We start from the raw sequence: 17,500 nt of genomic DNA on the forward strand, positions 1-17,500 counted from the left end.
AGTCCTCTAGTAGTGTAGCCAATCAAAATGCAGCATTTGCATTAGTCCAGTAGTTGGGTGATACTAATTTGTAATAGCCATTCAGTTTGAGCTTGGAATCTGTCTCCTGCACTAGCTAGGGTTGAGTGCAAAACATTTTCTTTGTAGGTGTACCCGGACAGAGCGTGTAAAAGAACAGTTCTCTCTTTAACGGTGAAGTGTTACAACAGTGGTAACGAGTGTGATTGGACGGGAGATCTCCTTAATCTACCTGTAAGTGTTAAACTACCATGCTGTTCAGACTCCTAATGATCATTGTAGTAGCACTCAGGAACAACATACCTCGACAGACATTGATTGTTTTGGCATTTGGCAAGTCAAGTCTTGCATGTATAAAGTATGATTATTATTATTATTATTATTATTATTATTATTATTATTATTATTATTATTATTATTATTATTATTATTATTATTATTATTATTATTATTATTATTTGAGTTCAAGCCAGGTACTTTGATTTTAGACAATAATATTTTTTACCACAATGATTGCTTGTAATCCCGCAATCGGATTGGGTAATTTGCTGTTTTTGATAAGAGTCTACACAACGTTGCTCATGTCAATTTGTCACGCAATGTAATAGCCAATCAGGAACACCCATTTTGGGAAATAAATTAATCATATTGTGAGAAAGTTACAGACAATGCTTGCTCTTTCTTTGTGTCATGATTTAGGTCACGCTCTGAAATAAACACTTTTTGGGCATTGAATATTGTGATAAAAAACAAATGGAAAGTGGTTCAGCGTTGGGTCTGTACTCTTATCGACAACTATACTCGTCATCACATTGGTCAAAATTTGTTGTGGACTCACTCAGCTGCACCTCGTGAGTCCACAACATTTTGACCACTGCGATGATAAATATCGTTGTCGATAAGATTACAGGCAATGCTGAACCACTTTTGATTTGTTTAAGTGATTGGGCAGTAGAAACTGCATTGGTTATCTCTCACATAGGCCATGACGTCAATAAGATTGAATGTAGTGACTGGTGCATTTCAATCCTTAATTGCAACAAAGAAAAGTCATTGGTTGTTTCTCTATCCTTGTTGATAATACTCACCTAATTCTCTCTTTTCTATAGTGGAGCTTCTTAACTAGCAATATTATTGTTTATCTTCAGTCTAGCAAAGGGACTTTGATTTGAAAGTTTTAACAAGCATGTTTCTCACAGCCCATTGGTAAAATATGTTTTAAAAGAAAAAAAAAAGGACTTCTTCAGTGGCCCTTTTTAGATTTCACAACATTTGCAAATTGCAAGCATATTTAGCTGAATGGCAAATAATTGTAAATTTGCACCAAATGCAGAGAAGCATGCAGTATATATTTTTATTTTTGCTGTTTTGGTTTTGCCATGTATTTTTTTAATTTCATCCTAAATATTACGATGTCGTGCCTCTTGTTTCGTCGTGCCGCCCTTATGTTTTGTATTGTAGATAGTAACTAATTATATTAATTATAGTAATGTTTAATAAAAATATAATAAAGTAAAAAATAAATAATAAACAAAGATCCAAAAAGTTATTAATTTTTCCAGAACCATCTTGAGAACTGTAGACGAGTTCCCATTAAGTGCATCAACAATTGCGGAAGAACAGATATTCCAAGAGATCAGGTAATCACCAAATTCTACGGTTTTGTTCTTTTTGGATTCACCAACCATTACGTTGCCTGTAGCCCTCGCTGTGCTCTTGCTATTCCTGGCTCAAGTAGATTGAAACTATTGTTCAAAACCATGATTATCCAGGAGACTATTCAATAATTATTGATTTTGATAAGGCTCTCTGATTTATCTGTTAACTAGTGCTATAGACCCATGATACGACTAGAACGTAGTCTCTACCCTTTTTCTGGGGTTCTGATCTGGTCTTCATTTCCGGTTTGCGTCAGTGTCTTTGGCTTTTTATTTTGTAGATGTCAGCACATGTGGATGTTGATGGGGATTGCCCTTTAGCAATTGTACCATGTCAGTACACTGATATGGGGTGTAAATTTAAGGTGAGAAATTGGTTTCACCAAGTGTTGTCAATCTAGCCAATTTACGTGCTGTCTCTGCTTACGTCACAAGTGCACGAATTAACTTTAAATTTACGCGCGAAATAGCAATCTGGCCTCAGTTATTGAAAGGCTGGAGAACTTTATCCGGTGAATAAGTAACTGTCCTTCAGTTTCAACCTCTGCAAAGATTTCAGCATTTGCCCTCGTATTGTGAATATGCACACATTAAGAACACTTAGTTAAAGCGGTGTGTAAGAAATCTTGGCCCACGTTTAACGTGGAGTACTGGATTACTTCACTCAGTGATTGGTTCAAAGTTCTCGCGCCACTTTTTCAACCAATCAGAAGTGAAACCAAAACCAATCGTGGCTCGCGCGTGCACATTTTCCCGCGCTCTGTGTCGGCTACGAATAATTACTTCGAGTTTTGATTGGCTTACTGGATTGTCTCCGTCCTTTTTAATTGGCCAAAGTAATTACTTTGGTTTTGGTTGTAGGACACTCGATTGAAACTCGCTCTATCCACCGGGTAAAGTTATCCGGCCTTTGAACAACTGGGGCCTGAAAATGACCAGGGGGTCGTTTCTCAAAAGATGTCAAAAGACCCGAAAACTTTTCGAGCCTGCAAAGCCATTTGTGAAAACTGCCATCTGCTAGTTTTGGAACGCCGATCTTTTAAAGTTGTTTGCAAGACAACGAGAAGCAGAATAACTGTGAAGTTTGATGTCTTAAATCCTACCCATTCTTGAGATACAGAGGGAATTTTGACACCCGAAAAAGGCCCGAAAAGTTTCTGGACTTTCGAGAAATGGACTCCTGCTGCGGCCCCAGTTGTTCGAAGGGTGGATAGCGCTATCTACTGGATAAATCACCATCCACTGGATAACTCAATTGGTTTTGCTAGTGTTTAGAGCGGTTTTCAATTGAGTGTCGAAAGTAATTAGCGAATTGCTTTGGTTTTGCATTACTTCACTCAGTGATTGGTTCAAAGTTCTCGCGCCACTTTTTCAACCAATCAGAAGTGAGACCAAAGCCAATCGTTGCGCGCACGTGCACATTAGGGAGCAGGGAGCTTAAGCACGCGCGTTTTTAAGACGCGGACGCCAACCGGAAGAGAACATTTTAAGTGCCAGGACAATGGTGTCTCCCAGATTTTTACACTGATCATCTCTAACGGAGAAAAGATACTTAGCAATATAAATTTGGTTGAATGAAGACAAGTTAAAAGGGAAAACGGCTCACTTCCGGTCGCCGTCCGCGTCTCAAAAACGCGGGTGCTTAAGCTCCCTATTTTCCCGCGCTTTGTGTCGGCTACGTGTAATTACTGCGAGTTTTGATTGGTTTACTGGATTGTCTCCGTCCTTTTTGATTGGCCAAAGTAATTACTTTGGTTTTGGTTTTACGACAATCATTTGAAAACCGAGCTCTATCCGCTGGATAGCGATTTATCCGGTGGATAGCGTTATCCACCTTTTGAACAACCCTGATTTGTAAAAACGATTATTCAAACTTGGGCTTATAGTTGTTTTTCTCCTATTCATCGTATCTTCTTGTTTTAATTTTGCTAAATGGTTTTAACCAGGGAAGGAGAAACGAGATGGACAAACATGTCCAAGAGAATATGCAGATTCACTTGGATCTGGCCCATCTGAGAATAAGAGAACTTGAACAGAGGCAAGAATACGTTTGCACAAATGGCAAATTTTTGTGGAAAATCTCTAGCTATTTGCAACTGTTTCAACAGTCTGCCACCAAGAAGGAAAAAGAAAAACTCTGTAGCCCACCATTTTACACTGGACAGTATGGTTACAAGTTGCGGGCAGAAGCTTTCTTGAATGGCCTCGGGCAAGGAAAAGGAACTCATCTTTCACTATACGTGGTTATAATGAAAGGCGAATATGATGCCATTCTCCCGTGGCCATTTCAGCAACGAGTTGACTTTGTTCTTATTGATCAAGATGACGACATTGGTGTGCGGCAGAATAAAATTTGGAGACTCTCATGCGATCGCGATAGTGATTACTTCAAGAGACCCAACAAAGTAAAGAGCCTTGGGTTTGGTTGCCCGAAGTTTGTGTCTTTAGATACACTTAGAACAAGACATTACATACGAGACAATACCATCTTCATTAGAATAGACGTAGACCCCGTAGATGCATCTTGAAATCTAGAAAGTTGTTGACAGTTTTGAAACATAGTAGAACTAGATTCTGGTAAAACTACTGTTGTAGCAAGCAGGCACCAAACGAATAGGTTTTCACGTGACGTCATCGCCGCCATGTTGGTTGACGAAAACAGAAGATCTCTCGTTAGCTTCTTTTGTTTGTCCATCGGAAGTCGTACGTCTATTGCTATTGGTGTTCCTAGAGGTTGGTTGAAAACGTCCCATAGGTGGTTTTTAACCAATCTCTTGACGCTCAGATGACAATAGTGTAATGTACAAATGCTGGTGGACGAACAAAAGAAGCCAATGAGAGATCTTTTGTTTTTGTCCACCAACATAGTGTCGGTGACGTCACGTGAAAACCATCTATGAACTTCATAATCGCTAAATAAGGACTTAAAGCTCCGGCTACACGTTGTAACATTGTTGGAAGACCACGTCCCAACATTGTTATAAGAACGCTTCTAACAATGTTGGATACGTATATAACATTGTTGGAAACACATCACTTAAGTCGCGCAACCTTATGATGGCGTATGTCTTGTTTGTGTTTTGGAGACTCTGATTGGTATTTGCAATACGACATTGTTGAAAGGGTGGCTACACGCTTTACACGCTTCAACATTTGTTGTATGTTGGACAAAATGTTCGATCGAAATCAAAACATTCTTCCCACAAAAAATGTTGAACAGACGTCATCAAACATGCATGCTACACGTTCTGACACAAGTCTGCTCCAGACGCCAAGATTCCCAATTAAAGAATATTAAATTGTTTCTGTACCCAGTGACAGAACGCCTCAGCAACGTCGACTGAAAAGGCACACCAAAGGATTTATTGGTAAAGAATTTTTAAAAAAAAAATCGTTCTCCACGTGCGCACCTGCACACGTGCGGCACGCTTTTCACATCGTCTCGTCTTGCGCAAAACAACAAGTTACTTGAAATTGCTAAATGTAACGATTTGGCGACGTCAACATTTTCTTAAACAGCGTTGCTAGCAACATTGTAAAGTGCGACCAAGATGGACTGCCACGAAGGCGCAGATGTTTAATTTCAAAGTGACGTCAGTTTTCTTCGGCACTACCATCATCGTGCTAAAGCGCCCAAATAGTGAGCGTAAGTAAAGAGAACTTTGTTGCCCGTGTAGATTATGACCAGCAAATGTGAGTCTAGTTTCCGCGAAATTGAACGTTTCTGTTTAAATTAACGAGTGTAAAAGTCTTGGTTTGACCTCCTGAAATTTTACAATATCTCTGAAAGTTGTGCGAAACGACTGCAAAGTTCGTGTCGCGTCTACTTACTATGTTCATATCGCGTCAAGGTGCTTTTGCTAGTATGCGTATTGTTTTCTTTCTATGTGGTCATAGAAGGACAAAAGAAATACCAGGCTAAGGGACACATCAGAAAATCTCTCTCGCATTCTAGAATACCCAGCCACTATTATTGTCACTTGTCTCGTTCATAAAAGGACGCATCTTTGAGAAGACGAAAGTGACCGTGTATTGGTGGTTTGCAACCAATCTCTAGAGACACAGATAACAATGCTGCAATGTACAATTGCTGGTGGAAGAACAAAAGGAACTAATGACAGATCTTTTGTTTTCGTCCACCGACATTGCGGCGATGACGTCACTTGAAAACCAGGTTAATGTGTACGTATTACTAAAGCCTGGTTCACAATGTGACATAAGCATAAACATCAGCTGTGTAAACCGGGAATAACATAAGCATAAGAAAAAAGAATCGTTTCCAATTTCTTTTGCTTATGCTTATGCTTCTATGTCACATTAATAATTGTGTAAAGCGGTGCAACATTAACATAAGCACAAGGCCGTCCGCCATTTTGGAACGTGGCTCGTCTCATTCTCCTGTGAATTTTCTTTTTCTGGAGCTAACTGCGCTTGCTTATGTCACTTCTTTTATGCTTATGCAACAAGTGTGAACTTCGTTATGCTTATGCTTATGTAGCAGTGTGAACCAGGCTTAATTTATATGAGACATCAGTTTTCTGATTTCTGTCTGACTTAACAGAAAAGGCTGTCGATAACACTGAGGAATGAAAACCTTTTACTTTCTCTTGGAAGGTACGCCACACACAGTGAATTTGAAGAAGTTAGATTTTTTTTTTGGTACTGACGTCGATCTCTGTTCTGACCAAAAACAAGACAGGAAATAATCTGCCACACAGCCGTTTTTAGTGTCGTCACGCGACGCTCCTCCTCGCTAATGAGGAGTTAGTGGGGAGGAGCGTTGCGTGACGACACTAAAAACGGCCGTGTAGCAGACTAGAAAGGAAAGTAAAAAGTGTACAAAGCGGGTTTTACGTCAGTACCTGAAAAGCTGAATATTATACTAATTGGAAGTGTATATAATTATTTTATATTAAATTACTTAAACGGTATTAATAATCTCGGTTCGTGTTATGAATTATTGACAAATTTTAAGAATTGACCTGCTTCTGGGAATCTAAACTCATTGCAGGAAGCCCAGGCTCATTGTGAGAAAATAAAAGCGTATTGGAAATATGGAGAGATACTGATTGATATTGCCACAAATAGTAGAAACAAAGGAACCAAGGAAACCACTGAAATCGCGTGAAATCAGAGAAATAGCGAGACGATTCGGAGCTACCTTAAATTTTCGAAAATCTCGAAACACGAGAAAACGTTTCCAAAAGACTCGAAGCGCTTTTCAGTTAAAATTTCGGTAATTTCATCTGGCAAATGGGACAGCATTTTCCGGTTAGTCGCGTGCTGTAGTTGTTCCTGAATTCCGGAATCTTTTGGACCACTTCACGAGATATACCCAAATTCTCAAAATTTGTTTCCGGGATATTTCTGTACCATTCTGGTCGAATGGAAAGACCTCTCCAACTCAGTTCCTAGAGTAGTCTGGGACACCAACATCGCCTTGACGTCACGTAAGAATTATCCCCTAGAAAGTGTTACCTGGCAGGTACAAAACACAGGTCACAGGTCCAGGTCGCAAGTCATTATTTTGCCAAGACAACGTATCCTAAGCAACCATTAAAGCTAACCTTAGGCCTAATTAGTCCTAAACAAAAGTTTTTGGGGCAAATGTTAACATTTGTAAACGGTTAGGGTTGTTTCTGCATTGGTAAAACGATGACCTTTGACCTGTGTTCTGTACCTGCTCAGCTTTACCGCCGTAATTTTTATTTGCTCAAAGGGCGACATAATCAATCCCTCACTAGAACCGGGCACTTTATGGTCTCTGCAGTGGAAAATTATGCAAGTCACTCTGACAGTCAAGTAAAACAAAACCATCGAACGGAAGATGTACATACATAAAGAGGACTATGGAGGAAAAAAACTCTGCAGTTGTCGACGGAGGAAGTATTGCATGAAATCAAGGTTACTACACATTCACAGGTAAAAGAAAAACAACAACAAAAGATACTTTATAACTCGTTTTATTTACTTGTTTATTTCTCACTAGAAACAAAGAATGACTCATAGCAGTTAACATAAACGCCATACCTAATTTTTAATAACACTTTTGTCGTGTTTTCGTAATAAGTATGTTTAAGGACGGTGCCTACTAATTCAAAGATACTTTTGCCCACGTTTATGATTATATAGGAAATGTAGATCTTAACAAGTGTTATAGAAATCCAAAAAGAAAATTGGGGGTAACCACGCATTTTTCAAAGATAATTCATGAAATAACTTCTCAAACTGAAGCTTAATTATCTCCATAAAATGCATGGTTACCCCCCAATTTTCCTTTTGGATACCAAGAGTACTTACTAAGATTTACTTTCTCCGGATAGTTTTAAATCGCGCAAAAATATACCTGTATTAGTGAGCATCACCGATAGGAAACCCGAGTATCTCAAGATGCGCAGAACGTATGCACAATAACAATGGTAGGCACCGTCCTTAAAATGGTCAGTATACAATTTTCAATATCATACAATATTATTAATAAGTGGTGCACAACTGAGGATCCTATGCAACAACAGGTTTCAAAATTAACAGACGCACTTCACCTTCTTGGTACGTTATTGACTTACCTAATTTTCCTCGCACACTGCACCCCCCTCCGCCCTTATCAATTTTTGTTAGCAGAACAAAAAATTACTGGAAACTTGAACAATTAACCTTGAAAAGGGGAGAGGGAGGGGGGAAGTGGGAAAGGTTTGAAGTTCTAGATCCAGTGGGTATTGAAAGCTAGAAAAGGTGTTTTTTTTAACGGGTTTTGCAACCTGTTGTCATTCCCCATACATAATTATTATTGACTATTTTGCAATGTTACTGCTTTTACGCGTGCTATCTTATAATTACGACGAGCAATTGGTACATATCTACATGTTAGTTTGGAAACGCCTATTTTTCCATTTTTGTGTTTCTCGACTAGCAGTCAGTACATATCTATATGTTAGTTTTGAAACGCATACTTTTCTATTTTTGTTTTTCTCACGAATTTTCTAGTGATTACAAATAGTATTTTAAAGGGTAAATGTGCTTCAATATTACAATTTCCTCAGGAATTTGCGGTTTCATGCTTATCGATAGCTTCTAAATGTTCCGTGAGGGAGTTTAGAAAACTGTAGAGTGCACGTTTTTAGACAACTCCTTAGTTTTATTCACTTAAGGCATTATTATAAAATTGCGCACTCTTAAGGTATATTCAGCTATTATTGTTCGGCGATCGTAGAATCTACTAGTTGCTATAATCTATCAATGGATATCCTATCAAGCTATCTTTTGGCGTGAGTCGTCGACCGAATTAGAACCTATCACCATTACTACCACCGCTACTACTGTTCTGCTACTTTCACTACTGATCGCTACCAATCTTCTTGTACTACTACTGCTGTTACATCGTAAAATTATCGTCGATTCTACAAATTGTCGTTACTTTGTAACTCAAGGTAACTGAGATTTTGAACTTTGATTAAATTTGGTGTACATATCTCCTAGCAGTGGAGTTCGATTTGTCTATTACCTCACACCAAGTGAGCTACCCCTGTAATTGTTGAAGATCACCGGAGTATTTCGCAAACTCTAGTATCTTAGCAATTACACACTCTATCGAAACGTGTTCTTAGCCATGAGCTTATGCCGGAGGCCTCGTTTATGACTGGCTGATGTGTCTGAATTGAAATCTTGAAGTCGCAGGTGGAAGTCCCGCCTAGAATATTAGCTGGGGTACTCCCTTGTTTAACGGCACGCCTGTGTTTGTCACACACACAACAGAGATCAACAGATTGGTTTGCTCCCAACTGAAACTGTTCGGATCGACTGTAGATTCTTTGGTCATATTTAAAATTTTACAGTTATTCATGCAGTACTTAAATTGTGATCAGGAACCCATGATCGTGGGCGTCCGGTTGTAATTTCGATAGATTGACTGAAAATTGAACTTAAAACAATAAGCGAGATTTTGCGGTTCTGGGGAACAAAAAGAAGGATTTGTATGAGTTTCGTGATGCCTTTTGTCTAAAACTGAATTTTAATATATCGAAATTGGGCTATTGGGTTTGAAAGAAATGGCTAAGAACTATCAAACTAACATTCTGTCAAAAGATAAAACATGTGTGCTGTATTTTTCTGTGTAAAGCATCTAACACATTCTTTTGACATAACTCAGAACGCCATTGCGTTTATTTTGATCAATTGCAAATGCATTTTGTATACAGTTCGTCTTTTGGAAGAGCAAAGAGAAGATATGGAAAAGTTACGAAATGGAACTGATCCTTCTTCTCAAATTGTGTTACTCTAGTAGTCGTGATCTCTTCGCTCTTTTACGCACATTTATATAAACAACACTACCCGGACATACCCAAGGACATAACCTTGGATTTTACTCGTTAACATCTCTAATCGTAATATTAAAACCTATCATGAGAGTTGATACGTAGTGTGTGATACTTCATGCTTGTTTAAATTACTCCACCCGATGACGGGTTCAATTAAAGTGAACCATGCATGTGAACGGTGATTATTTGTTTAATTAAAGTGTTGGAGGAATTAAGCAAAAACGTCAATAGAAATCACGCTTAAGAATATTTCCATCTCAGCCATTGCGATAGGTCAAAATAACCCAAAAAACCCGATAAAATTATCATTATGGCACGTAAAAAGATCTCCACTTAAAGAAAGCCTTGACTTTCTTCACACACAAACGAACAAAGTTAATATTTCAGGGGGGACCAACCAAACCTACCATGAACGCAGACTGACCACTTAAAAGAACTTATAAGTTGGTTATGATACCATTTCTCAGAAAAAATTGTTCAACGAAGAGAAAACTACAAAGGTAACAACTTAAAATAAGCCAATTTACCTGATCTAGATTAAGAAATCCTTTAAATGCCGGAAATTATTTGTGTGAGTCCGCGTTTGGAATTAAAAGCCAAGTGTTGAGGCCACAAAAAGCAGCTTCAAATTATCAGTTGATTTTCATGACTGACGAACCTGTAATTTAGTTTATATGAAGTTTAGTCGTCCTATTTGATAAATCTTTGACAAGTTCCACTCCAAAGCCATTTTACATTTAGTTATCTTAGAACCACTTTAAACCTGACTTATACACGATGCTGTAGTTTGCTACTGCCAGGTAAGTGTGACCTTTATGTTCGAATGACGTCACACTTCTTGGAAAATACTTGTTCTCAATGTCTTGATACATTGCCATAAACTTAGATTCCGAGTGCACATACAAAACCAACTCACTCGAATGCCAACCAGTCGCGCACAGGAACGTTTGACCACACATCGTAAACGTATGCACGCTCCAAACGTTACGCGGTTTTGAAAAAGTTTGATTCACATTAACAAACTTTTCACCGTCCCACTTGTAAATCACAATTCCATTTGTTGTCGCCAATGCAAGGAATACAGTATCGTCGATTGTGAAGGGCTTGAGATCCCGGACGTCAAGGCCAAAGATCTGAGGGAATTTCGGGTCGATAAATTTTTTCCCCGACCATTTCATCACATCTGAAGAATGGGAAGGATCCGAATCGTACCCGTTTGCAAAAACAATAAATGTTTCGTTGTCTATTGTTAACACTGTACTTGCCCGCGCGTATTGTGTTCTTATTTCCTGTAACTCCTCAAACTTATTGTCCTCCCACTTGTAGATGGATGAGTTTATACGGGAAGAACTTCCATTGTAAGAATTCGTGACTGCAAGGAACAGTTCCGAATGTATTTTAAAGAAGTTAAAACTGGTTGCTCCGGATGTTGAAATGTTCTGGCAAAGCTCGAAACTGTGTCCATTCCACTGGAAAATGGAAGAATTTAGATTGTAAGTATTTCCATCCTGAAAATTGGCGATAGCAATGTAATGTTTATCAGCGATCATAAAGTATTCGACGTCGTATGCTCCATTGGTGTTTATGGTCTGGTGAAGCGTAAAATTTCCAGCCGACTCGTTTAGTTTGTAGATGTAAGAATCCACCTTGTAATTATATTTACCGGGGGTACCCTCACGAAACTGAACGAAGGCCATAAACAAACTTCCATCAATGGTGAACACTTCAACATCCAGGGCTGACTGTGTTGGCAGGTCTTGATATTTTGTGAAGTTATTCAATTTGCCGGTACAATCTTCAATTGATAAATAACAGAAATGTCTCATTCTTTTAAATCTCCGCACAATATTAAATACACAGCATAATATTCCCCATGTTCAACTTGCGGGAAGAAAATTTTTTTTCAAAAATGGTTGCTTTTCACTATAGGTACGATTTCGAAAGTGCTTACATCGTTTCAGGAAGATACTCGGGCTTTATTTTTTCGTGTTACTCATTAATTTGTAAATGGCATCAGTGCAGGTCCTGATAATTTTTTAAATCGGAATCAATTTGCTGTTGCAAAAACCTTGATGAATAAAAGAATATGGCTGTGTCGCTAGGGCATTACCCATATAATATTAAATAGCCAGGATAACATTAAAACGTTTTTTTCCACAAGCCAAGTTTGCTCTTAGAAATAAACTTTTTTTTAAAGTTTTTATTTTTAGCTTTAGCACGATTTCGAAAGTGTTTCATTCGTTTCGGGAAGAACCCCAGATGTGATTTTTTTCGTTTCATTTACTGACCAGTAAATGGCGTCAGTGTCATGTACGCGGATGAACATTGTTAGGTTGCTTTAAAATGTATGAGTTTTTCGCGTTAAAGCAGTCCTGACGTGAAAGATTAGGATTTGCCGTTGACATATATTTTGCGTTAAAGTGCTACAATGGCCAAAAAATCAATTCTTTTTTTCCTTTGGATTTCAAAATTATGTTAACTTACCACTAATTGACCCAAGTTTAAGCCTGGATTTCAAAAAGACACCTGTTTATTTTAACTGGAATTTTCTTACTTAATGGTCCACCATTACTAACTTTAAAATCTCGAGAGAGCTGGATCGAGGAGAAAATGACGGATTTCGGATTTCAGAACTATGTTAGCTAAACACTAACCAACCAAAGTTCTAAGCCTTTATTTCAAAAAGACCCCTGGTTTTTTTTTTAACTAAAAAATTTCTTATTTAATGGTCAGCTATTACTAGCATAAGTTCTTGAGAGAGCTGGATCGAGGCGGAGAAAATGACGTCAAAGGCTCACCAGTTTAAGAATGCAATGCGTGTGTACTGACGCCGCAAAATTAATATGCAGGACTGGAGTTTTGGGTTTTCAGACTTTTGAACTTGTGTTTTGCATACACAAGAAGCTGCATTTACACGTTAAAATTTAAATGTTGTGAGTAAATGACGTCACTTTTCCCTAGATCCAACCCTCTCAGGTCCAATCAGTCAGTTTTGAACGTGAGTAATATGGCGGACCTTGAAATCCAAAACTCTCACTCAAAGTAAAGAGCCTTTGGACAAAATTTTTAAAGTTTTCCAAATCAGGTGTTAAGCAAACACACTTTTAAAATTTGAAAAAAAAGAAGTAATTTTTTGAACATAGTAGCACCTTAACTCCTTGTGATTTTGCTCCAAACAGGCCGCACAAGTTGCATTAAGTTTCCCGAATTGTCATTTTCCTAATGTTTGATTCCTAGTGATTCCTGAGTAGTTTAAGTCCTTTTACGGTGGGCGCTAACAGCTAGTTTTGCACTTTATATCGAAATTACGATTTCGTCCGTTTGCCCCCACAGAGGACTGCAACTACTAGGGACTCAGTGAGAACTTACCATTAGCAAAATGCGCCGTTGGCAGTTGATTGTCCAGCGGCCGAGCTTATGAGAGGAATGGGTCTATTTAACAAATAGATTCCATGCTGCCTATGAGAATTTAGAATAGAGAAGGAAAGAGTGAAGTCTATTCTATTCTGAATTCTCATTAATGTTTTTTCTGCGCGCGCCGTAGCCACTGACGTTCCCGTTCTCTTGCTAAATCAGCCTAATAGATCACAGACGACGGCAAAATTTGGTAAGGACAAAAAAGTGCAGCCGAGTGTCACTGATGTTCTTACCACATTTTGACGCCATCTGCGATCTATCACTGAACATACGCACGGCAAAAAAAGATATTTTTTACCACAATTGCTTATAATCTCGCAATCGGATTGGCTAATTGGCCGTTGTCGATAAGAGTCCAGAAAACGCTGCTCGCGTCATGCTCGCATCAATTTGTCACGCAATGTAATAGCCAATCAGGAACCCTCATTTTGGGAAATAAACCAATCGTATTGCGAGAAAGTTATAGACAACGCTTGCTCTTTCTTTGTGTCATGAGTTTGTTCTCCCTCAGAAAGAAACACTTTCTTTGGCATTGAATATTGCGGTAAAAAACAAATCGAAAGTGGTTCGGCGTTGGCTGCGCCTCGTGAGTCCACAACATTTTGACCACCGTGATGACGAATATCATTGTCGATAAGAGTACAGAGAACGCTGAACCCCTTTCGATTTGTTAATTATTACATTTATAAAATAAAGAATTAAAAGTTTTGATGATGACGTCAGCTTTGCGTTCGGCCTCTGGGAGATCATAAGGTGAGAAATCAATGCGTTTATTATTGAGCTTACTAAATAAACCTTGATTGACCTAAGAAACTGGTTTGCATTCCTTTTTTGAAGAACATTTATTCTTGCATTAAAAAGCAGGTTGCGACCTCATCTCATGGATACACCCATACCTTACACTAGCTTGTGGGAGGGGTTAACAAAGCTTAAATCAGACACGGCGACAAGAGTGGTCTACGACAAGCCCGTGTTGTATCGGTCTCTGGAAAACTTGTCACAGTACACGATGCCTTATTTTGAATCCTTTGAATTGTCCAACTACAGTCCACCCCTTTTGTTTCTGACAAAAAATAATGGCTCAGCTCTAAAGGAACTATTGATATTTCCAATACGGATAAAAGCAAGGACCACTAAATGTTATTGTACCTGAACATGACCGTCCATCACCAGTAAAGCCTGTCTTGCATGTGCAGTTGAAGTTTCCAGCTGTATTTGTACAAGTTGCATTTTCATTGCAATCATGGATCCCGGTGCTGCATTCATCGACATCTGAATACCAAGAAAGGATACAGGTACTCAATTAACGATGTTTAAAGCCTTTTGATAAAAATCATTCAGCAGTTGATCTTCGTTCACCATCATCACTGAACAAGCATGACTGTTTGAACAAGGCCTTGACTTGCGAATGTGGCCAACCACAAAAAAAAACTATCATCACATCTTATATGAGAGTTTATGCTTCTGACGAATAGTACGTTAAAAAATTCGCAGCTCAAAATGAACTAGTGATATTTCCTGGCAATACGAATAAAGGTAACACTTAGCTATTGTACCTGAACATGACCGTCCATCTCCAGGAAAGCCTGGCTTGCATGTGCAGTTGAACTTTCCAGCGGTATTTGTACAAGTTGCATTTTCATTGCTATCATGGCTCCCGGTGTTGCATTCATCGATATCTTAATGAGAAAAGGATACAGGTACTCAAAGTTTCAAAGTTTGATAAAAGTCATCGAGCAATTCACTTTGATCTTTGTTCACCATCATCAACTATGATGACTCTCAATGACTTTGAATTTGAATGTGGCTATAACAGCGAAATAAATACCATCCTATTTTATATCGGACTGATACTTCTGACCAACCTTTGGCCAAAAAAGCCAACATCAAAACGAACCCAGGATATTGAATTTCCAATACGGCTAAAAGCGAGGAACACAACTGCTTTTCCACTTGAACATGAAAGTCCATTTTTAAAATCATTTCTGCTTTCGCAGAACTTTCTCTTTCCTTCTTCAACTTAGTAGCTGCCACACTTAAACTTTCTTAGGAAAGCAGCCAATAAAGCTGATGACATTAGCCTGTCCTTACCGTTTTTGCAGTTTTCTCCTGTAAATCCCGGTGGACACTCACAGGCATAGTTCTTCTCAGTGTATCCCAAAAGACACTTTCCATTGTTGAGGCATGGATTGTAACAGCAAGGATTCTGATGAGGTAAGATAATCATACTATATCGAATTCAGTTCAGAGCACGAAGTTCCTTGGCTCGAATTTATCAGTCGCGAAATATTTTGTTGTCTTACTTTTTGGTTTGCCTTCCCTCCCAACATATACCCAATCGTTTCCCAACACTGTAGTAGATTATGATATCGAAAACTCGTTTTATAGGATTAGCCATGTCATTTCCACGTTTTGCTGCATTATTGGTTAGTGTAATTAGTTTCACATTCCATAAACGAATCACTTTATTGCGGAAAGTAAAAGCTGAGATAAAACTGAGATTTAGCCTGACAACAAAAGCAAAGCAATACCCACACCACTTCAGTTATGCTGAGAAGGGGTGATATCTGGCCCAATCGTTTCAATTTAACATGAGATACCTTTGCGCCTCTGTATGTCCAACCCTGTCTTGGCTTGAGATCTTTCGGGTGCTGACAGTGGTCCGAATCACTCAGTTCACAGATGACGCTGCTTGGAGATTTTCCGCTACCAATGTTGACGGACACACATTTGTTTTCCATGAGACACCAATGCTCACATCCGTCTTTTCCAACAGTGAGATTCATAAACACGTGTCCTTCAAAGTATCGGCCCGTTTGTACAGGAAGAAGGTGGATGGTTCGACAAGAACGATCTACGAACAATGGCACAAGTCACTGACGCTTATATTTATCTAGTGCAAATGTTGCAATTTTACACAAGCAAATTAGGAAAGATGATTTGCAGACATCACTAACAGCCGAAGGTCACAAATATTGGCAGGAATTAAGGAATAGACGATAACTTTTCAACTTTCAACTTGGACTGCATCATAAAATTAAACTTTCTTGACAATGTATTCTGTTTTCATGATCCGAACAACCGGGCCGAAGCAGGCAGTTTTACCACTTCGAGCAACAAGTCTCGAAACAAGCTATCATGAATTCTTTCAAACGATCTAGAGGTCTTCACAGTAAGCAAGTAAGTAAGTAAGTAAGCAAGCAAGCAAGCAAGCAAGCAAGCAAGCAAGAAAGCAAGCAAGCAAGCAAGCAAGCAAGCAAGCAAGCAAGCAAGCAAGAAAGCAAGCAAGCAAGCAAGTAAGCAAAAGTAAGTAAAAGTAAGCAAAACTTTATAATTATCCCTAAAAGTTGATTTCCACAAGAGACGTGTGGTAACAATCAAACGAGCAAATCTAATAACTTAAAACTATTTACAATTATTTACAGTTTATTAATTTTTTTTTTACTTACTATAAATTACCAGCTAATAATTCTATTCACTAAAAATATTTCGACTTCCTCCATAGCAGGAGAGGAGCAAAAATCAGCTAAAGGTGTGCGCATTAATTTTATTATTAAAGATTGAAAGGGTGTCAGATCCACCGTCGAAGTGTAGCAGGAAGCGAGTTCCACAATTTTGCTCCACTATAGGAAAAACGTTTTTTTTTTCCGATATTCAGTTTTTGGTAGCGGTAACTGCAGTGAGGTGGAGGATTTCCTAAGTTTATGATGTGATGTATCATTCTTACTTATGAAAAGATCAGTAAGGCATTGTGGAACCAACCCATTGACTATTTTATACATTTGCTTTGCCTTAGCCTTAGCCCGTTGAGTTTCCAGATTTTCCCAGCCTAAGAGACCCAAAGCCTCGGTGGAGGGAGAGCTATAGGGAGTATCATTGAATAGATTCATTAATCAGTCGAGCTGATCCGTTAGAAAGCCCCTTCCCTAGGGTATCCCATACTTCACTACAGTAATTATAGTGTGGCTGGATTAAAGCATTATATATTAAAACTACAATGCCTCCCTCGACAAACTCCTGAATTCGCCTCAAGCCTTCTACTCCCGAACAAACTCTTTTGGCAACACTCTGTCCCAAGATAGATGCTGGTCG

General features: G+C 38.7%; 2 protein-coding genes across 3 annotated transcripts in view; one reads left to right on the plus strand and one right to left on the minus strand.

Moving 5' to 3' along the window:
• LOC137982785 (TNF receptor-associated factor 4-like) overlaps window positions 1-6,733 on the plus strand; it is a 20,197-nt gene extending 13,464 nt beyond the window's left edge. For both annotated transcript variants that reach the window (XM_068829931.1, XM_068829932.1), the window contains 4 exons: window positions 148-252; window positions 1,581-1,658; window positions 1,958-2,041; window positions 3,623-6,733. In XM_068829931.1, coding sequence (XP_068686032.1) covers window positions 148-252; window positions 1,581-1,658; window positions 1,958-2,041; window positions 3,623-4,204 — 849 coding nt within the window. In that variant the 3' untranslated portion in view covers window positions 4,205-6,733. The remainder of the gene's footprint in view (window positions 1-147; window positions 253-1,580; window positions 1,659-1,957; window positions 2,042-3,622) is intronic.
• Window positions 6,734-7,662: 929 nt separating this feature from the next.
• LOC137981797 (uncharacterized) overlaps window positions 7,663-17,500 on the minus strand; it is a 17,544-nt gene continuing 7,706 nt past the window's right edge. The window contains exons 2-7 of the mRNA XM_068828845.1: window positions 16,009-16,262; window positions 15,500-15,614; window positions 14,965-15,087; window positions 14,558-14,680; window positions 13,361-13,405; window positions 7,663-11,786 (exon numbers count right to left, since the gene is read on the minus strand). Coding sequence (XP_068684946.1) covers window positions 10,738-11,786; window positions 13,361-13,405; window positions 14,558-14,680; window positions 14,965-15,087; window positions 15,500-15,614; window positions 16,009-16,262 — 1,709 coding nt within the window. The 3' untranslated portion in view covers window positions 7,663-10,737. The remainder of the gene's footprint in view (window positions 11,787-13,360; window positions 13,406-14,557; window positions 14,681-14,964; window positions 15,088-15,499; window positions 15,615-16,008; window positions 16,263-17,500) is intronic.

The sequence above is a fragment of the Montipora foliosa genome, chromosome 13 (assembly GCF_036669935.1).
Source record: "Montipora foliosa isolate CH-2021 chromosome 13, ASM3666993v2, whole genome shotgun sequence".
Classification (NCBI taxonomy): Eukaryota; Metazoa; Cnidaria; class Anthozoa; order Scleractinia; family Acroporidae; genus Montipora; species Montipora foliosa.